General features: G+C 39.5%; 1 protein-coding gene across 1 annotated transcript; it reads right to left on the bottom strand.

Moving 5' to 3' along the window:
* Window positions 1-1127: 1127 nt before the first annotated feature.
* LOC311097228 (prolyl 4-hydroxylase subunit alpha-2) lies at window positions 1128-23433 on the bottom strand. Its single transcript, XM_084136783.1, has 14 exons — window positions 23250-23433; window positions 22885-22981; window positions 22315-22466; window positions 21329-21460; window positions 15027-15236; window positions 10615-10772; window positions 8437-8604; window positions 7914-7984; window positions 6441-6540; window positions 2313-2363; window positions 2144-2203; window positions 1996-2064; window positions 1801-1897; window positions 1128-1637 (listed from the first exon to the last, which is right to left on the bottom strand). Exons 1-14 carry the CDS (start codon window positions 23329-23331, stop codon window positions 1567-1569), a joined length of 1518 nt encoding a protein of 505 aa, XP_083992909.1. The 5' UTR covers window positions 23332-23433; the 3' UTR covers window positions 1128-1566.
* Between the last annotated feature and the right edge of the window lie 524 nt (window positions 23434-23957).

Genomic DNA, 23957 nt, shown 5'->3' with positions numbered 1-23957 from the left:
AGACATCAAGAATCAGCGTATGAATCGCAACAATGGTGACAATGAAAAAAAATCTGAACTACTATAAAGTCACAAAAAGGCTTTGTTGGTTGTCACCATTGTTGAGATTCATATGTTGATTCTTGATGTCTCTATAGCCTACTACTACAAATAAAATTTAAAAAAATTAACCATCTCAAAACTTTTTTTGTATAATATATATATTTTTTATTTTATTTCAGATTGTTATAATACTGATGCCACAATATTTCAAAGGACATGTGAAAAATTATGACATTAACTATAGACTTTGTATAAAGCTAAATTCCATCATATTATTTAATTTAAGCGAACTAATTCAGAGATTTTACTATCATATCAGTGAATCAGATCATCATATGATGACTATAACATCACCAATAAATGACCAAGATCATCTGATATTTTCTCCAGCATTTATTGCTATAACAGATGTGTATCAAATACACAGTTAAAGCAGCCAGAGAAAAACAAAAGTTATAAACTCAAGGGTCATGAGCCCAACTAAAGCAGACACTGATCTCAATCATGGTGACATCAAATTTATTTTAAAGTTTTTTACACTTTATTTAAATTAGCATATTTTACTTTAATTTTAGGGTTTTTGTTTGGCAGCCGCAGCTGCCAGTCATTTGACCCTTTTTTTATGATTTTTTTTACAATGAAGGTGTTTCATCATAATAATGCAGGAAATACCTGTGAAATAACAGTGTTTTTTCGGTTTATTTAAATTAGAATATTTGACTTTATTTGTATGGTTTTTGTTTGGCAGCCGCAGCTGACAGTCATTTGACCCTTTTTTTAAGATTTTTTTTACAATGAAGGTTTATGATCGTGATTATTCAGGAAATACCTGTAAAATAACAGTGCTTTTCAGTTAATTTAATTTAGGATGTTTTACAGTTTTTTGGGGAGCTGACAGTCATTTGACCATTTTATCATTTAACTGTTTTGTTACTGTTTATTTACAGATTATATTTGTAATTTTACATACATTCTTATGTAATTTAAGAAAACAGAAAAAATGCTGTATTAAAAATACGATCAATTTTCTGTATAAAAAATGTGAATTACTAGAATTTGTCATTAATGTCACAATACCTAAAATAACAGCTGAATTTTTATTTTACAGATATTATTTGTAATTTTACAGTGTTTTGAGTACAATTTAAAATTAAAGAAAATGATCGTCAAAAAATCACAGTTATTTTCTGTAAAATTAGGTTTTTTTTTTACAGTGTGGTATAAAAATAATTTTGAACAAGTAAGGTTCAATAACAAACTAAATTCTTGCAAAAACCTTGATGTCCATGTTTTCTTTGTCTTCATGCCTATCTCGCAATGTTACAATCAACCACATCATTTAATTTGAAGCAGATAAATCATATCACAAAAAACAAACACTCCAGTTACAGACGTTAAAGCAAAAAGTGTTCCTCTAAGTAAATTGTTTGAATCCATTTTTGCCTTGACATCACGTGTCTTGTCTCCTTACTGGATCTCATTACTTGGATCATGAATGTTTCTGTGCAGTCTGCTTTGGGTCTTTTAATCAGATTTGATTGTAGAGCACTTTCTTCTGAACTCTTGCCCATAGGTACGAATCCACTTGTTGGCAACTAGAATGAAGAATTCAAAGGAAGAAGTTTTACATTGTGTAAGTCTAGTGCACATATATTGTGTCTTTGAATTTGGGATGAAATGTGACCTGGTTGTGTTTTCTTGTTTTTCAAAAAGAAATTATTTTTCACTAGTACAATACAAACCTCAGAGAACACTTACCCCATTTATTGCCTACAAACACAGGACATGCTGCATGTAAAGTTCTGGCATCTTCATTTCCATTTCTTAGCAGGTTAAACCACAGCACTGCTGTACCCTTATGGAATAGAATCATGAACATGTGAGCACAGCTTAAAGGAAGTCATTTCATCTATTTCAAGTCACTGTGTGGTAAATAAAGGTGCTTCAACTAACTCTCTTTGGCTGAAGTGCTGCACCAATGATAGGGAACACTGTTGCCCCACCAATGTCCACATCACTCATCTAAAATAAAGTAGTTAACTGTTAATAATATGGAAAGTGGGAATTATTTGAAATATGATTGGTTAGATTACACCCTCACATAAATTAGGACAGTAGAAATCCGGCCTCCTCTGAGTTGAAAGTCTGAGTCATTTGCCAACTGTGGAGAGATTTTGTAACAAAGTTATGAAATAAAACACAGTGCATGCTCTATTCCAGGTACATATCTTCACACAGGACCAGAGGAATAACAAACACTTTCATACTACCTTTGAGTCATAATGTGGCTCATACTGGCCTCCAATTCCATAATTTGCAATCTGTAAAAAAAGAAGAAAAAAAGAAGTGAATTTGTAGTTACAGATCGACTCAATTCTCACATGAACAGTCAATTCTGGCCTCTGTTAGAATGTTTCAGGAACCAAACAGGGTGCATTGTACATTCTCTTCCATAGGTTCACTCATCAAGAGTGAACCTATACTATATATGCTATCCTATCCTATACTATATATGGCACTTCTGACTGCAAATTTTGTGAGAATTTTAAACTCTCCAGCCGAGGCATGCTTGCTTTGATAAGGATTCATCCGCCCTCCCCTGTCGCTCTGTGGCAAATTTCATGGCTCAGGCCCTTCATGAATGGGCCTGGGGATCGGATGTTGAGCTACGAGCAGGCCAGTTTCTCCCTCTCTCTCTCTCTCTCACACCCAAGCACTCGCACCCTGCTGATTCGCCTGTAAAATTTATCCACGATTATTTATACCCCAGTCCAGAGGCACACAATGCCATTTCCTTTGGAATGGAGGCTGTTTTTTTCACCACGACATCTGATTCTGAGGGCCCACTGCTTAGTGACCAGTAAGCCTGGCCTTCTGCGGTCTACACTGAGCTCGTGGACGAGCCTCGCGACTTTTCAGCTTTTTCATCATGAAATCTCAAGACCCTGGAAGCAGCTTTTTTCCACTCGTCTAACGAATGCAGCGGCCTCTGGCTTCCCCAACTTGGATGGTTCTGTGGAGCAGGGCTATACTAGCATTCAGGCCACTTATCTTTTGTCTTCTTTTGCTCCATCTTGGAAGTCCTGCCCTTTTCTTCCTTCTAAGCCCTGTAGTACCACTTCCATCCTCGTTGGAAAATCCTACTCAGCAACTGGGCAGGCAGGTATGGTGCTTCATACCATTGGCCATTCTTCAGGCCTACCAAGCAGACGTCCTTAAGGAAATGGACAAGGGCGGGGGCCTGACACCAGAGGCGGTCAAAGAGCTCAACAAAGCTACTGACCTGGTGCTGAGTGTGACTAAGCACGGGCGGTTGGATGCACCATGGCGGGCTTGGTAGTTGTCAACAGCCATCTTTGGTTAAATCTTTCTGAGATTCGTGAAAAGCAGAACATTTTTGTACTGGAAAACTGCTAAGACGCAATCTGCTGCCCTTATGCAGTTCATGCCTAGGAGGACCTGCTAACCTCCCACTCCTGCCTTCGCACCCAGGGATCACCTTGCACATAGGAAAGAGACCTCTAGGAGGAGTGATGAACTGTGACATCCCCCACCTCGCATGGTTTGGGGAGCTCGTGCCCGTCCCATGCCTTGCCAGCGCCATCGTAACCTCGTTGACCTGAAACAGACAGATACACCTGCTGCTTCAGCGTTGTGGGGTCACTCCTGATCTTCAGGTCAGTAAACGGAGAGCTTCCCCCATCTCAGGAGTGAGGAACAGACCGCTAAGGTGTATATGTTCCCCCTTGAGATGATCTCTAGGCCAAATCTGTTATACCCACCACCATTCACATTTCACAGTCCAATCGACTTCTTAGGCGTGCCAAAAGAACACCACAGACACAGTGTAATCACCATGGGAAAATCTCAGAGTAAAACTGGGAGTTGTGAAAAATATGATACGCTGGTGTTTTGCCAGATGAGAAGTTTATCTATGTATTTTACTTTTCCTTGCTTTTCTTTTGTGATTATTTTAATTATTTTCTGTAAAGCACTTTGAATTACACTTGTCTTGCCTATTGGGCCAGTCTTCATTGCCAGAGGATGCCTCAGTGCCTCCTCCAGTAACTTTAGCTTCGTGCCAACCACTTCTCGCTGACAGCCAGATAAGAAGTCTGGCAGCCGAGCTCCCACCAGGGCCCATTCTAATGTAACCCCTGTCTTACCACCTGGCAGCGTGGAGGCTTCTGCCAGCTGTGCCGCATTGGGTTCTCCACAAAATCCAATTCGGAGACACTCTCCAGATTCGTCACAACCCTCCTTGCTTCGACGGGATTCATCCCACTAACAAACAACGCCCTAGAGGCCTCTGTTCTACAGCAGGAAGTGACATCTCTCCTCCTAAAGGGGGCAATAGAGGAGGTTCCTCCAACGGACATGAACCCTTGATTTTTCAGGCACTACTTCATCGTTCCAAAGAAGGGCTGGGGTATGCGTAACATATTGAGAATCTTTCCCTCTACGAGGGGAAATTCAAGATGCTGACGTTAACAACTATCCTGGGGTAGATCTGAGCAGGGGACTGGTTTGTTACCATGGACCTGAAGGATACCTATTTCCACATCCAGGTCATTCCACGGCACAGGAGGTTCCTCAGGTTCACCTTTGGGGGAAGGGCATACCAATATCGGGTTCTTCCATTTGGTCTGGCTTTGGCTCCGTGGATGTTCTCCAAGTGCATGGACGCAGCTCTGGCCCCTTTGAGGTTCCAGGGCATCCGTGTACTAAATTACATAGACGATTGGTTCATTCTGGATCAATCCAGGGAGTTGGTGTGTCATCACAGGGATGTCCTTCTCCACCACCTCCGGTCTCTTGGTCTCAGGCTGAATGCTCAAAAGAGTATCTTAACACCTTCTCAGCTGACCAATTTCTTGGGTGTCCTGCTCGATTCACTATTGATACTATTGATTCACTGGTTGGGGTGCGGTCTTCAAGGGCAGACTGGCTTCGGTGTTTGGACGGGCAAGCTTCTTTCGTGGCACATAAACTGCCTAGAGTTGCGCGGCGTCTTTCTGGCTCTGGATCACTTCCATCCGGCCCTGACGGGATTCTGACCCTTACGGTGGTGTTTTTGCTAGTGTTGACTTCTCTCAAGCATGTGGGGGATCTGCAGGCTCTCTCTGTGAGTGGGCATTGCATGGAGTTTGCCCAGGGTCTTGTGAAGGTGTTTCTGTGACCCAAGCCTGGTTATGTCCCCAATGTTCTGTCCACGTCATTCCACTCTCAAGTGGCCGTGCTTAATTTTTTCTGTCCTCCTCCCTTTGCCTCCACGGTGGAGGAGAGGCTTCATTTGCTTTGCCCTGTTCGGGCTGTATGTGGACTTTTCTGGCCAGTGGCCCAAGTCATCTCAATTATTTGTGTGCTTTGGGGCCGGCCGTAGAGGGCCTCTAAGCACAGGATCTCTCATTGATCTCTCATTAGGTGAGAGACGTAATTTCTTTGGCTTATGAGGTGCGAAAGCTCCCTGCACCCCTGGGCATTATAACTGTGTATAACTGTTATAATCGTGTCTTCCCAGGCTCTTTTTAGAGGAGTCCCTTTGGAGGACATTTGTGTTGTGACAGGTTGACACTTTTATCAAGTTTTACAACCTGGATTTGGATGCGGGACCTGGTTCCCGGGTTTCTTCTGCATGAACCAGTCGTTTTGGTCCTGGTTGAGTTTGGTCTGGATCCAAAAAAAAAAGTTATTTGCGCCAGATCTGGCAGCCCTTAGCTTGGCGTATGTGGTATATAATTCCCATTGCTTCATTGCAACGCAGTGTTGACTGAACCTATGAAAAAGAACTTCTTAGAGAACCCATGTTCTCTAAATAGGGAACGAGACACTGCATTTGCTGCCAAGCTCTTAAAGTTGCCGAGGGGGCTTCTAGAAAATCTGTGGAGAAGATCTGAGGAGAAGATGGCGCGTTCAATATATGAGTGACGTAGTGCTGCTGAGACAGAGCCCATGCCATCAGCCAATAAATTGGCGTGATTCTACACGGGTTCAGACAATCAGCACCGTCCGAGGGCATTTCCCATTATGTCACCACTATGCAGCGTCTCGTTCCCTATTCAGAGAAGATGGGTTACGCAAGTTACCCCGAGATATTTTCTTGTCAGAAACTTTCCCATAAAATGTTTGATTGTGGTCTCTACATACACAGACCTACAAAAAAATCTGATAATACCATGTGCATTAAATAATACTTCCGTTTGTGTTATATAAGTTTTGGTAATGCACATAGCTAATAAATCCCAAAGTTGCATCTTAAGGGCCTTGATCCAGTTCTGTAATATTCATGGACTGAAAGTCAGCCATTTAAAATTAGCATGCTATACAGATCAATCCATCATACTAGTTTATGCTTGAAATTCAACCTAGCATTTTGATTGGGTTAAAACTGTGAATACCTGGAGCTCCTCTGCTGTCTCCAATTCTAGACCAGTGACACCAGCAATTCTTTGGTTGACCTGTGTGATCACAGGATCTTCATCTTCAGAGAGCCACGCACTGAGAGACATAAAGAGGACGATCACATTAATAACTAAATGTCCTATGTCCTTCTTCTCAACTGCTAACTGCCCTGGACTATAAGTATTCCCTTACGGAGTAGTTTTCTGTTTTTCATGTTTTGCTTTGTTTTTTATTATAAGCCCATACTAGTTCCCACTGCGCATGAGTCCTCAACCTTGACATTAATAACATAACTCACTGTACACAGCCACGCTCTGCATATTATACAAATGTACAATTATTTGTCATGCCAATGACTATTATTTACTGTATATCAAATAGATGTGGGGGAAGGGTGTCACACCACGAGCAGATCCGTTTGATCTCTGGAGATGCGTTCAGTCTTTCCACTTGCAAATTCTGCCATGTAAATAGCGAATCCGCCATGGCCCGAGTGCAACTGGCTTTTAAAGGGAATGGGAGATGAGACTCTAATTGCTCACCCATTACTATTAAGAGAATAGGGACAACCCTTCTAGACTATGCGCTGGGAGCGCCTATCATTCGAGCGTCGTTAAACTAGCAAAAGTGGATTCAGACATGCCCTAAGTGCACTAGTTCCAGCGCTTTAGACCATGCGCTTAGATCCTTAAAATAGGGCCCTCTAAGTTGAGGCTTTTCGCATAGTGGTGTGAACAGCACCATTTAAATCCAGTCTACTGCATGGTTGGATTTCATTAGGGAGACTTTGGGCGTGATTACACACGTACTTCAGACAAAGTCAAGCAGAAGGCATTCCCTATACCATCAGCTCAGGATGCAGCATCTCGTTCCCTACTCAGGGAACCAGGGTTACATGTGTAACTGAGACCTTTCCATCTACCTATTTTATGCAAACTTTGGGATACTGTTATTGTCTTGGTTGTGATACTACAACAAATTATGCAATGATGATTTAATTGCTGTCATACATACTTTTTTAAAGTTCAAAAGGATGTAAACACAAGGAAAAGTGTCAAGAAGAAGAAAAAAAATGGTTTTGCTATATTTGTGAATCTATCTAGGAATCACATGGATTTTAAAGGGATACTCGACCTAAAAATAATTAAAAAAAATAATAGTAATAATAAATTGGCATTTACTTACCCTCATGTGGTTCCAAACCTGTAAACATTTTTTTGCAGAACACAAAAGAAGATATTTTGAAGAAAATTGGGAACCAAACAACAATGACAATGTTCATCAAACAATGTTTGTTTGCTTGCTTTGTTCATACAATGGAATTAACTATTCCATTGTATGAACAAAGCAAGCAAACAAACAAAAAACATTGAGACATTTCTCAAAATATCTTTTTTTATGTTCCACAGAAGAAAGAGAAGAATACAGTTTTGGAAAGACAGGAGCGTGAGTATGAGTTTTTACACTACCTCTTTGACACACGGGATGCAGCCGAAACCTTTTTTCCAGAGACTGGATCAATGACTTTAGCTCTGGAAAGCTTAATATAAACAGAGTTTTGTGTTGCATTAGATGAATATTGTTAATTACTAATAATCCATATTCTATATTTAAATTATCAATAATACCAGTTATCAATTACAAATTTATTTAATTCCATATACAGTACATTCCCCTATAATTCCCCTACACACTGATACACACTGGCCAGTGTGATATTTTGAGAATGAATATCTGAATATTTTGTTGTATGAACATCTGAACATGCAGTATATCAAACGAAAGAACAGAGCCTCTACTCTGTTCTGTCAACGGCAGGAGAAGAGTAAACATGTCTACACTGAAATAATACTTTAAAAGAGCAGTTTTAAATATGTAAATGTAACCTGTTGTAATTATTTTATATAAAGAGTTGATGAACATGTTGTAGTGCTACTTAATCATAAACATAAACGGCATTTAATGTACCTTTTATATAAAATTTGCATGTACCTTTGGCCTGACCAGTGTTTTGATGGTGTCCATTTCTCCTTCAGAAAGAAAGTCATGGTATCGTAGTATCGTTGGCTGATCCCACTCCTCTTCCTCTTTAAACAGCACCAGCGGGTTTCCTCTTCCTGCTCTGTACCTGCAAACCAGCTTTCTCTCTCTCTGGGGCGTCTATAAGCCATAATGCAATTTTACTCCACATTGACACATTCAATCTAATCTTCAGCACTTTAGATTACAGTATTATACCAATTTTCCAATATTCTTGTTTTGTGTAAAGTGTAAAACATTTACTTTTGATGTGTAATGTTTGTTTTATGAAACCTTTTGCTGCATAGATAGCCATGTTATCTAGTATATTAGCCCAGTAGATAACCTAGCAAACTTCAGCAATTCCAGTGAATATTTAGTTCTCTAATGCACTTGCTGTATCACCCTGGTAACTTACTTAAATGACTTTGTTTGCAGGCAGACTTAAAAAATAGGGTTAAAGTCAGCCAATCGGATTAGAACTTAGAAGTTGTGGAATGGCAAACCAATATTTATTAAATCCTCTATCTCTGTAAACATGTTTAAAACATAATATTTGATTGGTGAAGCCTTCATTATTTAAAATAATCATTAGGTTTGAGCAGATGCATTTGTGGTGTTTTTTTTGTTTTGTTTTTTTAACCCTTTCTCTAATATATTTAGTTTATCTTTTTTTCCTATTGTTATATTTTACTATATTCTTTTTTATTTTTTAATATTGTACAGCAGCTTTCATGATCTAGACCTCTGGAACCTCCACAGTGACAGACACTAGCACTCAAGCCAGAGCCCCCTCTGAGGCGAAGACCCACAGAGATGCGTCGTTGGGTCAGGGCTTTCTTTCCTGCAGAAAATGCTGGAAAGGCGCTTATCCCCTTCCACACTAAAGGTGTACATGGCTGCTATAGTGGCACATGATGAGACAGCAGACTGTATGTCCTTAGGCCTGATCATTAGGTTCCTCAGAGGCGTGAGGATGCTAAATCCTCTGAGACTGCACCTTTGGTCCTTCTGGCCCTACAGAGAGCTCCATTTGAGCCCTTGAAGTCAATTGAGCTATTTAAAGATGCCCCTCCTGGCTGCACTCACTTCCATCAAGAGGGCTGGGGACCTGCAAGCACTCTCTGTTACCGATATGTGGCTTGTTGGGGACTTGCCTTGAGTTTGGTCCAGCATTCTCACATGTTGTCCTGAGATTCCAGCTTGGCTATGTGTCCAATGCTCCCACTACCCCTATCAGGGATCATGTGGTGAACTTGCAAGCATTCCCTCGTATTAAGGCAGACCCAGCCTTATCCCTGCTGTGTCCAACAGGTGCCCTGCGCATTTATTTGGACCGCACAGAGAGCTTCAGATGCTTTGAGCAGCTTTTTGTCTGTTTTGGGGCACAACAGAAGGGGAAGGCTGTCTCCAAACAGAGGATCGCCCACTGGAATGTGGATGCCATTTCTTTGGCATACTTTGGATGCCCTCCTATTCTCCATTCAGGATGTGGTCTCTGCCTTGTCCTTTTTTTCTGCATATGAAAAATAATACTTTCCCTAGCGCAAACTCCTGGGACCTGATGTGTAAACGTTATAATTTTCCATGCACAAATCAGGATTTATAAAAAAATAAACTAGGCGTAAATATGTGCAGACATGGACACGGACATATACGGAATGTGCTGGAGTGAGCGAAGTAATGAAGTAAACAGAATTATTTAAACTCTGTTTTACATCTGATATACACATTTAGATTAAATATGCCACTCTCATTAATGAAGAATAAAAAGTTAAACACTGAAATTTCATGAAATCAATATCCAGAAGCTACAACATTGTTTTATATTAATTAAAATAGAAGTATTTGTAGCGGATGTGCTGCTTTTGAACACCTCTCCTGTGTAATTCTGTGTTTTAATGATTCAACTACAGCGAGGATTGCTTGACTGTAGTAAATTAGCTCAAAAGGGAAATATATATACAAGTAATCACAACACATTATGATCAATTATAGCCTAAATATTTAAATCACCCAACAAAGGAAATACATATATATATATATATATATATATATATATATATATATATATATATATATATATATATATATATATATATAAAATTACAAGGATTATAAATAATTATGAATAGACAGGCATATACTCACCATCATAACCCTCTTGCCTGTGCATAGAGCCTCATATGCTTTGTCCATGTAGTGAACAGGTGAGTCAAAATGAGGGATGTATTTTGCAGTCCAGTTCTTAATGCTCTCTTTTATGTTTTTGTAAAGTGCAGGCTGAAGCGGATCTCCTTCTGTGCGGTCTAAGAACAATTGCAAATTAGATGCATTATAAATGAGTGTGAATTAGTGCATTTGTTTCAGGTGATCTTCATTTAACCTTTGTTAATTATTGTTAATGCACACTGTTAACATGTAGCATTGTTTTGGTTTGCATTATTACACATCATGCATTAGAAGTCAACATACTGTACAGTGGGGAGCAAATGTGTAAAACCATTTTAAAAATCTTTGATTTTTTATTTATCCATTTAAACTTGGAAATTCTTGGGGTTGTATAATGCCCCTTTTTACAAGATGTAAAACAAGCCTCTGATGTCCCCAGAGTGTGTATGTGACATTTTAGCCAAAAAAATATATTTTTATATAGCATGTTAAAATTGTCCCTTTTTGAGAGTGAGCAAAAATGTGTAGTTTTGTGTCTGTCCCTTTAAATGCAAATGAGCTGCTGCTCCCAGCACAGAGGGCGGAGCTTCAAGAGCTCCTTCTTAGTAGAGCCATATAGAGCCCTTTGTTGCGAGGCGGGGTTTATATAAATCTTTGGGTTTGTGATGTTACTAACCCAGGAGGAATGTCGTGTAGTCCCTATAAACCGTTTGTTGTAGTCCTTAAAAAGCCATTTCTGTAAAAGAAAATATCTCCTTTTGCTTTGAACTTTGAGCGTTGTAACTTTGCAGATGTTGTTTATGCTCAAACAGCAACATTACACACTAACTAAAGTTAGAAACGTGAAATCATAATCAACCACCCCTTTAAAATAAAGAAGGGGATTAAATAAGCTAGTTTGTCACTGATCATGTGAACTCAAACTTAAGACATTTGGATGGGGAATTTTTTCGGAGACCTTTGGGCCCCACATTATTTAAATACGCAATGTTCTAAATTATTATGCAAGTGACATATCTGTAGGATTTCAGTAAAATAAACATTCAGATTTTAGATTTTCAAAGAAAGTGTTTGTTTTATTTCTCATATCTTTCTTAGGTAAATGGAAAACCTACTTGAAGAGGTTGTTCCACATTACTAAGCAAGTCAGTTCTCGTGTAATATAGGGAGATCTTTCTGAAGATGAAAAGTATGAAATTGTGCAATGTCTTGCAAAAGGCATGAAAACAATTAGCCTAATATTTAGTGAAAACTGTAGAGATCATTGAACTGTCATAAGATTTGTAAGTAATTTAGAGCACAGAAGAACTTGGTCAGATAAAGGCTTATTAGGGAAAGTTTCTGTCACAAAGAGAAACCTTTACAGATCTGTTTATATTAGGTGTCTTTAACGCAGAACATGATTTTACCAAGTACAACATGTTGTTGTATATCAACATCTTTGTTGATCCCTGAACAACATTACAATCAACCAATCAGATTTGAGGGACACGTTTACAGTTCATGTCAAGTTTAGGCTTAGACCCAGGGTTAGGTGCTTCTACTCCAGTGTTAGGGATAACTTATGGGTAAGGTTAGGTTTAGGGGTAGGGATATGTTTAGGATTTTTGGAGAGGAAGGTTGTTCCAGGATTAACAAAATATGTTGACCCAGGAATACATCTAACTCTACAAAATCAGGACGTTAGTCTTTACTATGTACTTACTGTAAAAAAAATGTGTTCATGTTGTATTTGCAAAATGCTTTTGCTACTATTAAGATGGGTATACGGGTAAAGGAAGAGTCAACAGTGTAATCATAGAAGTGTAACATCTGGACAACTCAGACACACACAAATTATTCATTATATTTATTGAATAATCCAGCAAACTCACTCTCCCAACAAAGGTCTGTGAATATATTAATCCCTATATATTAAAGCTTTTTTGCAAAACAAATAACACGCTCCAGGTGGAGTTAGAAGCTCGGGTTTTTTTCTAAAACCACCTTATTTATGTTGTTCTGTCGGATTATAGTGTCAATTTCACTGAATATGATCAAAAAAATGTTGCCGACGGCAGCTTTAATTCTATATATAGCCACTTGATATAACTTCTTATTGGCTCACACACCTCCAGACGGTGCGACATCTTTACACTTTAAAAATCACTGATCACAAGATCACGCCTGTTAGTTATTTTCTGAGAAATCCTGATGTGAAGATGATGCTGAACTAGAAGTTTTCTAAGGACCCCCAAGTTTGTGCCAGGCTGCGGCCTTGTCTTTCCATTCACCAAACATCCTCTGACTACCACTGGTTCTCTCTCATCAAGACAACATCAGCAAAGATCAACTGGAGCCTCAACAAATTGCATCAGGACAGTTTAATTCAAATGGGCGAGACATGCAAGTATCAAACTTAGTTTCATTATTTGATACATTAAGTATCCTTTATCTTTTAAAGAAGGGTGTGTTAGAACTAAACTGATGGTTTGCTCAAGGCTGTTGATCTGCTGAATTTCAAACAATGTGTCACAAACTGCTCTGAGACACGAAGGTTGAGAATCCAAATGCAGAATTTATTGAACAGGGTAATCCAAAGACGTAATCCAGATAACAGGCAAGGGTCATACACAAACAATCCAAACAATAACAGATCAGGCCTGAGGCAAAGAGAGAAATCTGAGGGAACAGTCAGAGAATCAAGAGAACCAGAAAACAGGAGAAACGGGATACAAACACACTCAGAAACGCAGTGGAGACACTAAACAAGACTTTGCAGGTAATGAATGAGAAAACCAGGTTTATATGGGGTGAGCTTAACAAGATAATGAGACACAGGTGAATGTGATAATGGATGAAGAGTCCGGGCAGTGAGTTATGGGAAATGTAGTTTGTGAGGGAATGACAATAGTTGTGGAGTGCCCTCTGGTGGCTTTCAAGGTGACCATTACACAATGCTATAACTTCTTGCTTTCCTTTATTCTGCGTCAGCTCTCTTTTCCATTGCTAAACTGTATGCATGTATGTATGTGTATGTTCGAGTAGTTTAAGTGTTTAGTCTACTTAATAAAGTTTTGTTCATGTCACACGTAAGGTTGTCCGTGTTTCATGCTCATATACTGGAGTCCCTAATCATGCAGATTTTGACTACATGCTCTTAGTAGTACTGTACAGTAAGAAAGACATTTCCAATGCCCCGGAAATTAACATTTCTTAGAATTAATAACCCATTAACACTGAGGGCCCTATTTTAATGATGTGAAACGCAAATCTCAAGCGCGAAACGCAAGTAACTTTGTGGGCGGATCTCGGGCGCTGTTGCTATTATACCGGCGGGATAAATGACTCTTGCACCCGACGTAAATCTAAAATGGGTTGGTCTGAAGTAGCTTCATTACTCATAGGTGTGGTTTGGGCGTAACGTGAAATAAACCAATCAGAACGTCATCTCACATTCCCTTTAAGAGCAGGCGCGCTTGTTCCATGGCGATTTGCTATTATAACGGCGGATTTGCCAGGAGCGGTTCACAGCCGAGGAGACCGACGTTCTCGTCAGGGCCGTAAAACAGAGAAGTGACATTGGGGATGGAGAAACACACCCAAATTAGCTTCGGTTAAACAGGCGTATAATAATTTTGGTAAATGTGTAAGCTAGATTTATGCCTATTTTTTCACATCTTCATGGACACCACAATGATTTCCCTCGTGTGGTACTACTGCGTCTGCGTCTGTGTGTAGATGAGAGAAGCAAAGTGTATGCACGTTGTGCACACGCTACATTATGGCCAAGCATGCGCCCTTAAAATAGCATCTGAATAACATGCGCAACGCACCACTGACTTTAGACTAGGTTTTTCCTGGTCAGTGGCGGAATTGTTTTCTGAAACTGCAAAATAGCACCAGGGAACGTTTGCGCCGAAACACGCCTCCTATTTTCGCTGAACCGCCCCCGGGAGCGCAAGTTCATTCCCTAATTTACCGACGTGCGTCTGTGGAGGGAAAAGTCCGCTGTGCGTCGGGTGCAAAATAGGAATGATACATGTGTCGGTGTACAAAGTCAATTGCGCTGGGTGCAAGATACGGCCCTGAGTGTTTATGGGACAAACAGGTTAATTGATTGTAATATTAATTTTATTAGATTAAGTTAATTCTATGAACTGATCCAAATATTCATAATTAATTATAACAAGTTATGATTAATTATTAATATTTCTTTAGAGCTAATTTGCTACAAATGTAATTACAGAAATTAATTACAGCTCTAATGACATGCAGGTATTAAATATAGTTGGACAATTTATATTTTTATACTTTCATATTATTATGATTTTTTTTATTTTCTGAGCTGAAGAGGTATGAATATAGGGGATAAATCTCTGAATTAATTACCGTTCTTGTTAACTCCTCACCTCGCCCAGATGACAGCTGAATCTGATGGGAAAATGAAGCAAGCTGATAAAGAACCTCCTCTTCAGTGACAACGGCTTCCTCGCCCCGATTGAGTTTCCTGAAGGTTTCTTCCATCCAAAGGAGGGCATACTGAAAGCGCTGATTGACATAAGAGATCATGCCGATGTGGAACGTTTCATCTGGATCCAGTCTTAAGTTGTGGTTCATTTCTGAAAAGCCACACATCAAGTTGACGTCACTAAAACCCTCAGAGCCTCAATTACAAACTAAACAAGATTTTTCGTGTTGGCAATATGTGTGGTTGCCAAAGCATTGCTAGGTGGTTTGTTACTCTTCCCAGATAAAAGTGCCCAACCCAGGTCTCTTTTCTGGTCTCTATCGTATGGGATTTTTCACAATACACATTTTTTAAAAGCAGCTTTACTAAAAATCACAGTGTTAAAGGTGCAGTAGGTAAGATTGACAGCTAGCTATTTGAAATGACTATACTGCAGTTCAAATTACAATGTATTGGAGAGGGTTGTTTTCCCGCCCTTCCTCCTCAGACTCGACGCTCACGCGGGTTTCCAGATTGAGGACAAAAAAAAATGAGCAAGCGCAATTGACAATGGAAGGCGAGGAGATACACACACTTGTAAGTTGATGAGTTGATTTATCTGTGTTTTAATATGCTCCCGTTCATAGATATTTTTAAGATGGATGCCGAGGCTTTTTATGTCGGGTAGAATCTGCGATCTCTGACCTAGTTTGTTTGCTGGTTTCCATGGCTTCAATTCTCTGTGCTAAAGGATTAGTTCACTTTGAAAAAAACTTTTGCTGATAATTTACTCACCCCGATGTCATCCAAGATATCCATGTCTTTCTTTCTTCAGTCAAAAAGAAATTAAGGTTTTTGTTTTGAGGAAAACATTCCAGGATTTTTCTACACAGAATGGACTTCAATGGCAACCAACTATACCAATGTTCAGAGAAGGTTCAAATGTCCGTCTCAATGCAGCTCCAAAGTTTCGACACGATCCCAGTCGAGAAATAAGGGTCTTATCTAGCGAAACGATCGGTCATTTTCTAAAAAAAAAAATATATACAACTGCTGAAAACTTACAGTAATTAAAAAGCAATCCAGCCCCCTGTCAGTGGAAATTAATAACAGCTGGTTCAGTCCCAAATGATGGCCTACAAAAAGGTCTCATTGCCAAGGTGTCACACAAGACACATCTCATGATGGGTAAAAGCAAAGAGCTGTCTCAAGACCTTCGCAACCTAATTGTTGCAAAACATAATGATGGCATTGGTTATAGGCGCCATTCTAAGCTTCTGAATGGTCCAGTGAGCACTTTTGGGGCCATAATACGGAAGTGGAAAGACAATAATTTCACCATAAATTTGCCTCGACCAGCGCTCCTCGCAAGATTTCTGATAGAGGAGTGAAAAGAATAATCAGAAGAGTTGTCCAAGAGCCAACACCAAGTTGTATGGTGTTTATAGGGTAATGTGCACTGCCATTTCTCCTCCAAATATGGTGTGTATTATGGCATCCAAACAGTTCAATTATGGCCCCAAAAGTGCTCACTGGACCATTCAGAAGCTTAGAATGGCGCCTATAACCAATGCCATCATTATGTTTTGCAACAAATAGGTTGCGAAGGTCTTGAGACAGCTCTTTGCTTTTACCCATCATGAGATGTGTCTTGTGTGACACCTTGGCAATGAGACCTTTTTGTAGGCCATCATTTGGGACTGAACCAGCTGTTATTAATTTCCACTGACAGGGGGCTGGATTGCTTTTTAATTACTGTAAGTTTTCAGCAGTTGTCTTGGCTTTCCATGCATTTTTGCGCACTCCCTTTCTTCGTGTGTTCAATACTTTTTCCCTGTGTCATTTCACATTATTACACATAACTTAATTTCTGAACTTATTTTTGTTTGTTTCTTTGTATGTATGGCTTACTTGGGTTGTTACCAACATCTGGTGAAAATTTCATGTCAATAGCACCTTTGGAAATATACAGTGAGGAAAATAAGTATTTGAACACCCTGCTATTTTGCAAGTTCTCCCACTTAGAAATCATGGAGGGGTCTGAAATTGTCATCGTAGGTGCATGTCCACTGTGAGAGACATAATCTAAAAAAAAAAATCCAGAAATCACAATGTATGATTTTTTAACTATTTATTTGTATGATACAGCTGCAAATAAGTATTTGAACACCTGAGAAAATCAATGTTAATATTTGGTACAGTAGCCTTTGTTTGCAATTACAAAGGTCAAACGTTTCCTGTAGTTTTTCACCAGGTTTGCACACACTGCAGGAGGGATTTTGGCCCACTCCTCCACACAGATCTTCTCTAGATCAGTCAGGTTTCTGGGCTGTCGCTGAGAAACACGGAGTTTGAGCTCCCTCCAAAGATTCTCTATTGGGTTTAGGTCTGGAGACTGGCTAGGCCACGCCAGAACCTTGATATGCTTCTTACAGAGCCACTCCTTGGTTATCCTGGCTGTGTGCTTCGGATCATTGTCATGTTGGAAGACCCAGCCTCGACCCATCTTCAATGCTCTAACTGAGGGAAGGAGGTTGTTCCCCAAAATCTCGCAATACATGGCCCCGGTCATCCTCTCCTTAATACAGTGCAGTCGCCCTGTCCCATGTGCAGAAAAACACCCCCAAAGCATGATGCTACCACCCCCATGCTTCACAGTAGGGATGGTGTTCTTGGGATGGTACTCATCATTCTTCTTCCTCCAAACACGTTTAGTGGAATTATGACCAAAAAGTTCTATTTTGGTCTCATCTGACCACATGACTTTCTCCCATGACTCCTCTGGATCATCCAAATGGTCATTGGCAAACTTAAGACGGGCCTTGACATGTGCTGGTTTAAGAAGGGGAACCTTCCGTGCCATGCATAATTTCAAACCATGACATTGTGTATTACCAACAGTAACCTTGGAAACAGTGGTCCCAGCTCTTTTCAGGTCATTGACCAGCTCCTCCCGTGTAGTTCTGGGCTGATTTCTCACCTTTCTTAGGATCATTGAGACCCCACGAGGTGAGATCTTGCATGGAGCCCCAGTCCGAGGGAGATTGACAGTCATGTTTAGCTTCTTCCATTTTCTAATGATGTCTCCAACAGTGTGTTACGATGTTGGAAGGGTGATGAAGGGAATGAACCCAATCGCAGACAGTAGTCACAGCACACGGTTTATTATATACAAATAATAGGGAAAACAAAGCCCACGAGGGGGCAAAACAAGACAGGACAATGGTGACTAACTAGACTATGACTTTGACAGATAACTAGAAGAAAACAAACAGCTGATACAAGAAATAGCTCAACAAGACAACAACTCTTGACAGGATACTCACAAACATACTTGACAAAGTTTGACAATGAACCGACACTGGACAGCAAACACGAGGGGATTAAATAGAGAAACTAATGAAGGAAACAGGTGATAATGGGGAAGCAATAATGACTAAACGTGGCTAACAAAGAGGGCGGGGCCATGTGTTTGCACATAAAACATGGGTCTGTCATGATCCTGCCTCAAGACTAATAAAAACACAAGGACTATGGCAGGATCATGACAGAACCCCCTCCTTAAGGAGCGGCTTCCAGACGCTCCCCAAGGGGACATTAAACACGGGACAAGACCGACTGTGACAAGGACATGAACCAACCAAAGCTGAACCCAGCAGACAGTATGTCCCTGCCCATCAAGTGTCAATCGGACCCTCTTGAAGATTGGTGGCTCAAGGCTATTTTCGATTCGAAGAGGTGCAAACTTCCGATTCCCCCCCAGGGAGAGCTGTCATTGATCGAGTATGCCCGGGTCGTGGATGAGAGGAGGTTTCTCTTACCTGACAGCCTCTTAAATCGCTACCTTATTGCGGGCCGTAATGATCTTCCCCCTCTGGCTGAACGGGAGAAGCTGGTCCGTCGTCCATTCCGGGATATGGTGGTCTGTTTGTCGCGGAAAGATCCACCGGGTGCCACCATGTCGCCATCACTTGGCATGCTGCCCGTGATCCCGGAGGGTCGTGTTCTCGCCGTGGCTACGCTGGGGGACCAGACTCTTCCCACCTCGACTCCCGAGGCGTCATCCGCAGTTACAACTCTTCATGGAAAGCGGGGAAGACGGCTATCATGGGAGTCGGCATCGGAGTCCTCTTCGACGGAGTCCTTCTGTCACGATCCACACTTAATGAAACAAGGGAAGATCCAATAGCAGTATAATCATTTATTAAGGGTAATCCAAATCGTAGTCCTCCAGGCAGAAATCCAAAATCCAAATAAGCAATCCAACATGAGACACAAAAACAAGAACAGGCAGGAACAGAACACAGAAGTGGCGTGATATACAACAAGGACTCCGTAACACATACTAAAACAGACAGGGTATAAATACACAGGTAAATGACAATGCTAATGGGGAATTGGCTGACTGTAATAATGAGTGACAAGGGACAGCTGAGTGCAATGAAGAGACAAGGATCATGGGGAATGTAGTTCAAATGTGACAGACACCGTGGGGAAGGAGGACATCTAGTGGTGACCCAGGGAACACAACCCAGACACTGTGACACAGTGGACCTTTTTTCACCAAGCTGCTTGGCAATTTCCCCGTAGCACTTTCCAGCCTTGTGGAGGTGTACAATTTTGTCTCTAGTGTCTTTGGACAGCTCTTTGGTCTTGGCCATGTTAGTAGTTGGATTCTTACTGATTGTATGGGGTGGACAGGTGTCTTTATGCAGCTAACGACCTCAAACAGGTGCATCTAATTTAGGATAATAAATGGAGTGGAGGTGGACATTTTAAAGGCAGACTAACAGGTATTTGAGGGTCAGAATTCTAGCTGATAGACAGGTGTTCAAATACTTATTTGCAGCTGTATCATACAAATAAATAGTTAAAAAATCATATATTGTGATTTCTGGATTTTTTTTTTTAGATTATGTCTCTCACAGTGGACATGCACCTACGATGACAATTTCAGACCCCTCCATGATTTCCAAGTGGGAGAACTTGCAAAATAGCAGGGTGTTCAAATACTTATTTTCCTCACTGTATTTACTGAGAAAAATGATGACGTGTTCAATACTTATTTTCCCCGCTGTATATACTTTTTAACCACAAATGCCCATCTTGTACCATCTCTGAGATGCGCCACGTATTACGTCATCACGTTGGAAAGGTCCAAAAGTATATATATGTGGTTAAAAGTATATATATATATATTTTTTTTAGAAAATGGCCGATCGTTTCGCTAGATAAGACCCTTATTTCTCGACTGGGATCGTGTCGAGACTTTGAAGCTGCATTGAGACGGACATTTGAACCTTCTTTGAACATTGGTATAGTTGGTTGCCATTGAAGTCCATTCTGTGTAGAAAAATCCTGGAATGTTTTCCTCAAAAACCTTCATTTCTTTTCGACTGAAGAAAGAAAGACATGGATATCTTGGATGACATCGGGGTGAGTAAATTATCAGCAAAAGTTTTTTTCAAAGTAAACTAATCCTTTAAGGTCCTTGCTCACTGAGCCCGAAATTTTCGTGTGCGTTTTTTCGTATTCGTCATTCGGTGGCTCTGAATCGTCAAAACACCTTTCAGAATGCTTGCTACGGATGTGAAAAACGCAGAAAATCGAACCCGATTCGAAATTTTTTATGACGGACGAAGGCAGTGTGAGGTCATATAAATTTTTTAATATGCGAAAATTTCGGACGAGAATTTCGGACTGTGCAAGGACCTTTACCATTGGGTAAATTGGCAGTGGGCGGAGTCACACAGATCAAAACAAGTAGAATAACTGGCTGTAGAAATGTTTTTCAGAGAAATAAGTATGTGAACATGTTTCCTAAATCTCTGCAAACATATTATGGTGCTTTTATGCTTTAGTAGTCAAAAGGTTACACACAGCACCTTTAATGTTTATATTGTTAAAATGTTAATGTCATGCCTTATGGTCGCATTTAGCAGATTAGAGCTGGGTGAAAATATACATTTTGCGACAATACAAGGAATCAAGGAGTTGAGATAGAGCTCTATGCAAGAATATGTATGCCAATAAAGTAAGATATACTTATATATCCAGCTTTATATAAAGAACTGGGTGATAATAAAGTTACATGTTGTGACGAAATTTGAAAAAATCAGGCAGTTGAGATTTGCTTTATACTTTACACTGCTTTACACTGTTTTACTTATGGTTAGGGGTTTGTTCAAATCACTAAGCAAACCTTAGCAAACAAGACTAACCCGGAGAGTGATAAAGAACAAATAAAAGCACCATGAAACGCACCAGAAAATACCGTGATGCTCCTCGGATCTAATCTGTACATTTCCTGCAGTCTAACCAAAGCCATCACTACTCCTTCCACATCATCTGCACCGGGGAGAGTCTGAGCGCAAGACTTCAGGTCCTCCAAAACATCTGTGAGAAATCAGAGATGTTACTGACTGTGACCTCGATCTTTAAAGCCCGTTTAGTTCAGTGTGTCCTCCTGCAAATGATTCCATCATATTTACAGTTAGTCTACAACACAAAACCTGATGAAACCCGTCAGATGCCTCAATAACAGCACACGTCTTCACAATTCACATGACATTTCATTCCTAAATAATATAATAATGGTAACACTTTACAATGAGGTTCTTTAGTTAACATTAGTTCACTGCATTAGTTAACATAATGAACGACTTATACCACATTTCTTCATCTTAGTTAATGTTAATTTCAACATTTACTAATACTTTATCAAAATCTTGTTAACATTAGTTAATGCACTGTGAACTAACATGAACTAACAATGAACAGCTTTATTTTTAATAATGAACGTTTTCAGTAACAAATGTATTGCTCATGGTTAGTTCATGTTAGTTAATGCATTGACTATGTTAACTACTGAACCTTATTGTAAAGTGTTAATAATTCGGTAACACTTTAGTTTAGGGTCCAAATCTCACTATTAACTACTTGCTTATTAGCATGCATAATGATAGGATATTGGCTGTTTATCAGTACTTATTAAGCACATATTAATGCCTTATTCTGCATGACCATATTCTACATCCCTTAATCCACCCAATACCTAAACTTAACAACTTAACTATTAATAAGCATTAATAAGGAGTTTATTGAGGCAAAAGTCGTAGTTAATAGTTAGTTAATAGTGAGAATTGGACCCTAATCTAAAGTGTGACCAATAATTCATATCATAATCAAAAGTTATGAGAAACTGCAGTATCTGAATGATATATTGTGAATTTCTACAGTTGTGCTTTGACCTTTTGCACGTCTTCCTTCTATAATGTCCAGTGTATTCGGCCAGACTTGACTCAGCTTCCTCACAAGCTGGAACGCAGCAAGAGGGTTGCTGATGAACCTCTCTGCATCTTTAGGAGAGTCATCAAAGTCATTCTCAAACGCATTCAGAATCCTGATAAATAAATGATATCAATAATTAAAATATATTAAGATTTGTTACAGACTGTGATAAAAAAAACACACAAAACACACCATTTGTACTCTGTGTCCTGTTTGTTAACTTACTGATAATATACAGACACTAAACTAAGTTAAATGCACCATATTTAATTAACGCAATATAACCTTAATTAAAATGTACTATTTGTGTAGTACTTGCTCATAAAATGCTTTATGCATTTTGTTAATATTGAACTCAACTTTCATAATACTCTCCTCTCATCATACCAGTCTCAACTGGATTTAAGCTTTTAATCTTTCTTCTTTAAGCTTTTTCTTTGTAAAACCAAAATAAAGTTTGCGGGTCTTTTATGTTCTGTTCTGCTCTATATCTTTATACACTATCACACGCATAACAAAGAGACACTTACCTTGTCAGAAGGTCTGCTTGGCGCTCCAGCGCTTCTATATATCCATGAAGGGATGTGGCAAACCTTTTTTTGATATCAATAAGTTGAATCATATGATCTACAGAAAGCATATCACAACAATTATCACTTGTTCAAAAACAAAGTGTGTTTTCGACAGAGATGTCATAAACATGCTGTTTTGTCATCTTGGTTTCACTTTATTTTGATGGTCCCTTTAACACATTCTGTTGACTATAATTCTGTTGTCTACTAACTCTCATTAGAGTATTAGAGGTTAGAATAAATTGACATGTAGTTGCAAAGATACTAAAGATAAAGTTGCAAAGATGTCAAGCGTTTCCATCATCTTATTGCTATAGACTAACCTGTTGAAGAGTAGAATTCATTCACAGCAACACAGGAGATCCAGCATGTTGATAATAACAACACAATCCACTTTGCTTCCATTTCGAGCCGTTAGTTGAGCTGAATGTTCAGTCTCATTCTGTCCAAGGCAAAAGGTCTCTATATTGTAATGATGCAATGTGGAGAGTTAAGTCACACCTTTCCAAAAAACAGATTACAGCTAATTGTGTTATTGTCTGACTCAATAATCTCCTATGATTAGACCCACGCTTACAATGACAGGTTAGGCATCTCGGTAATTACACCAGGTAACATACTTAGACATTGAGGTCTTCATGTTGAAAGAGAGCTGTGGTCACAACCAGCAGGAGTGTTTACAGTAAAAACATTACAAAATCTAATCTAATAGAGAAACAGGTCATTGCAGTGGCTGCTTATGCTTGAGGAGAGTCGTTTCAAAATGTCATAATCTTTTCATTATTCCTGGTTTATATTCACTTGAATTCTAAAGACTATAATTATGTACTGAACACAATGTCACAATAAAAAATAAATATATGAACAGTGCCCGAGTCGTATAAATTTGTTTGTGTGTGTGTGTGTTTTTAAATAAAAATGCAGATAGTTTTCTGTGAGGGTTGTGTTTAGGGGTAGAATTAAGGGATAAAATATACAGTTTGTACAGTATTAAAATCATGTCTCTGGAAAATTTCCATAAAAAAAAGGAA

This window comes from Abramis brama, assembly GCF_963993115.1.
Source record: "Abramis brama genome assembly, chromosome: 15".
Classification (NCBI taxonomy): domain Eukaryota; kingdom Metazoa; phylum Chordata; class Actinopteri; order Cypriniformes; family Leuciscidae; genus Abramis; species Abramis brama.
This window is presented reverse-complemented; position numbering and strand designations above follow the sequence as displayed.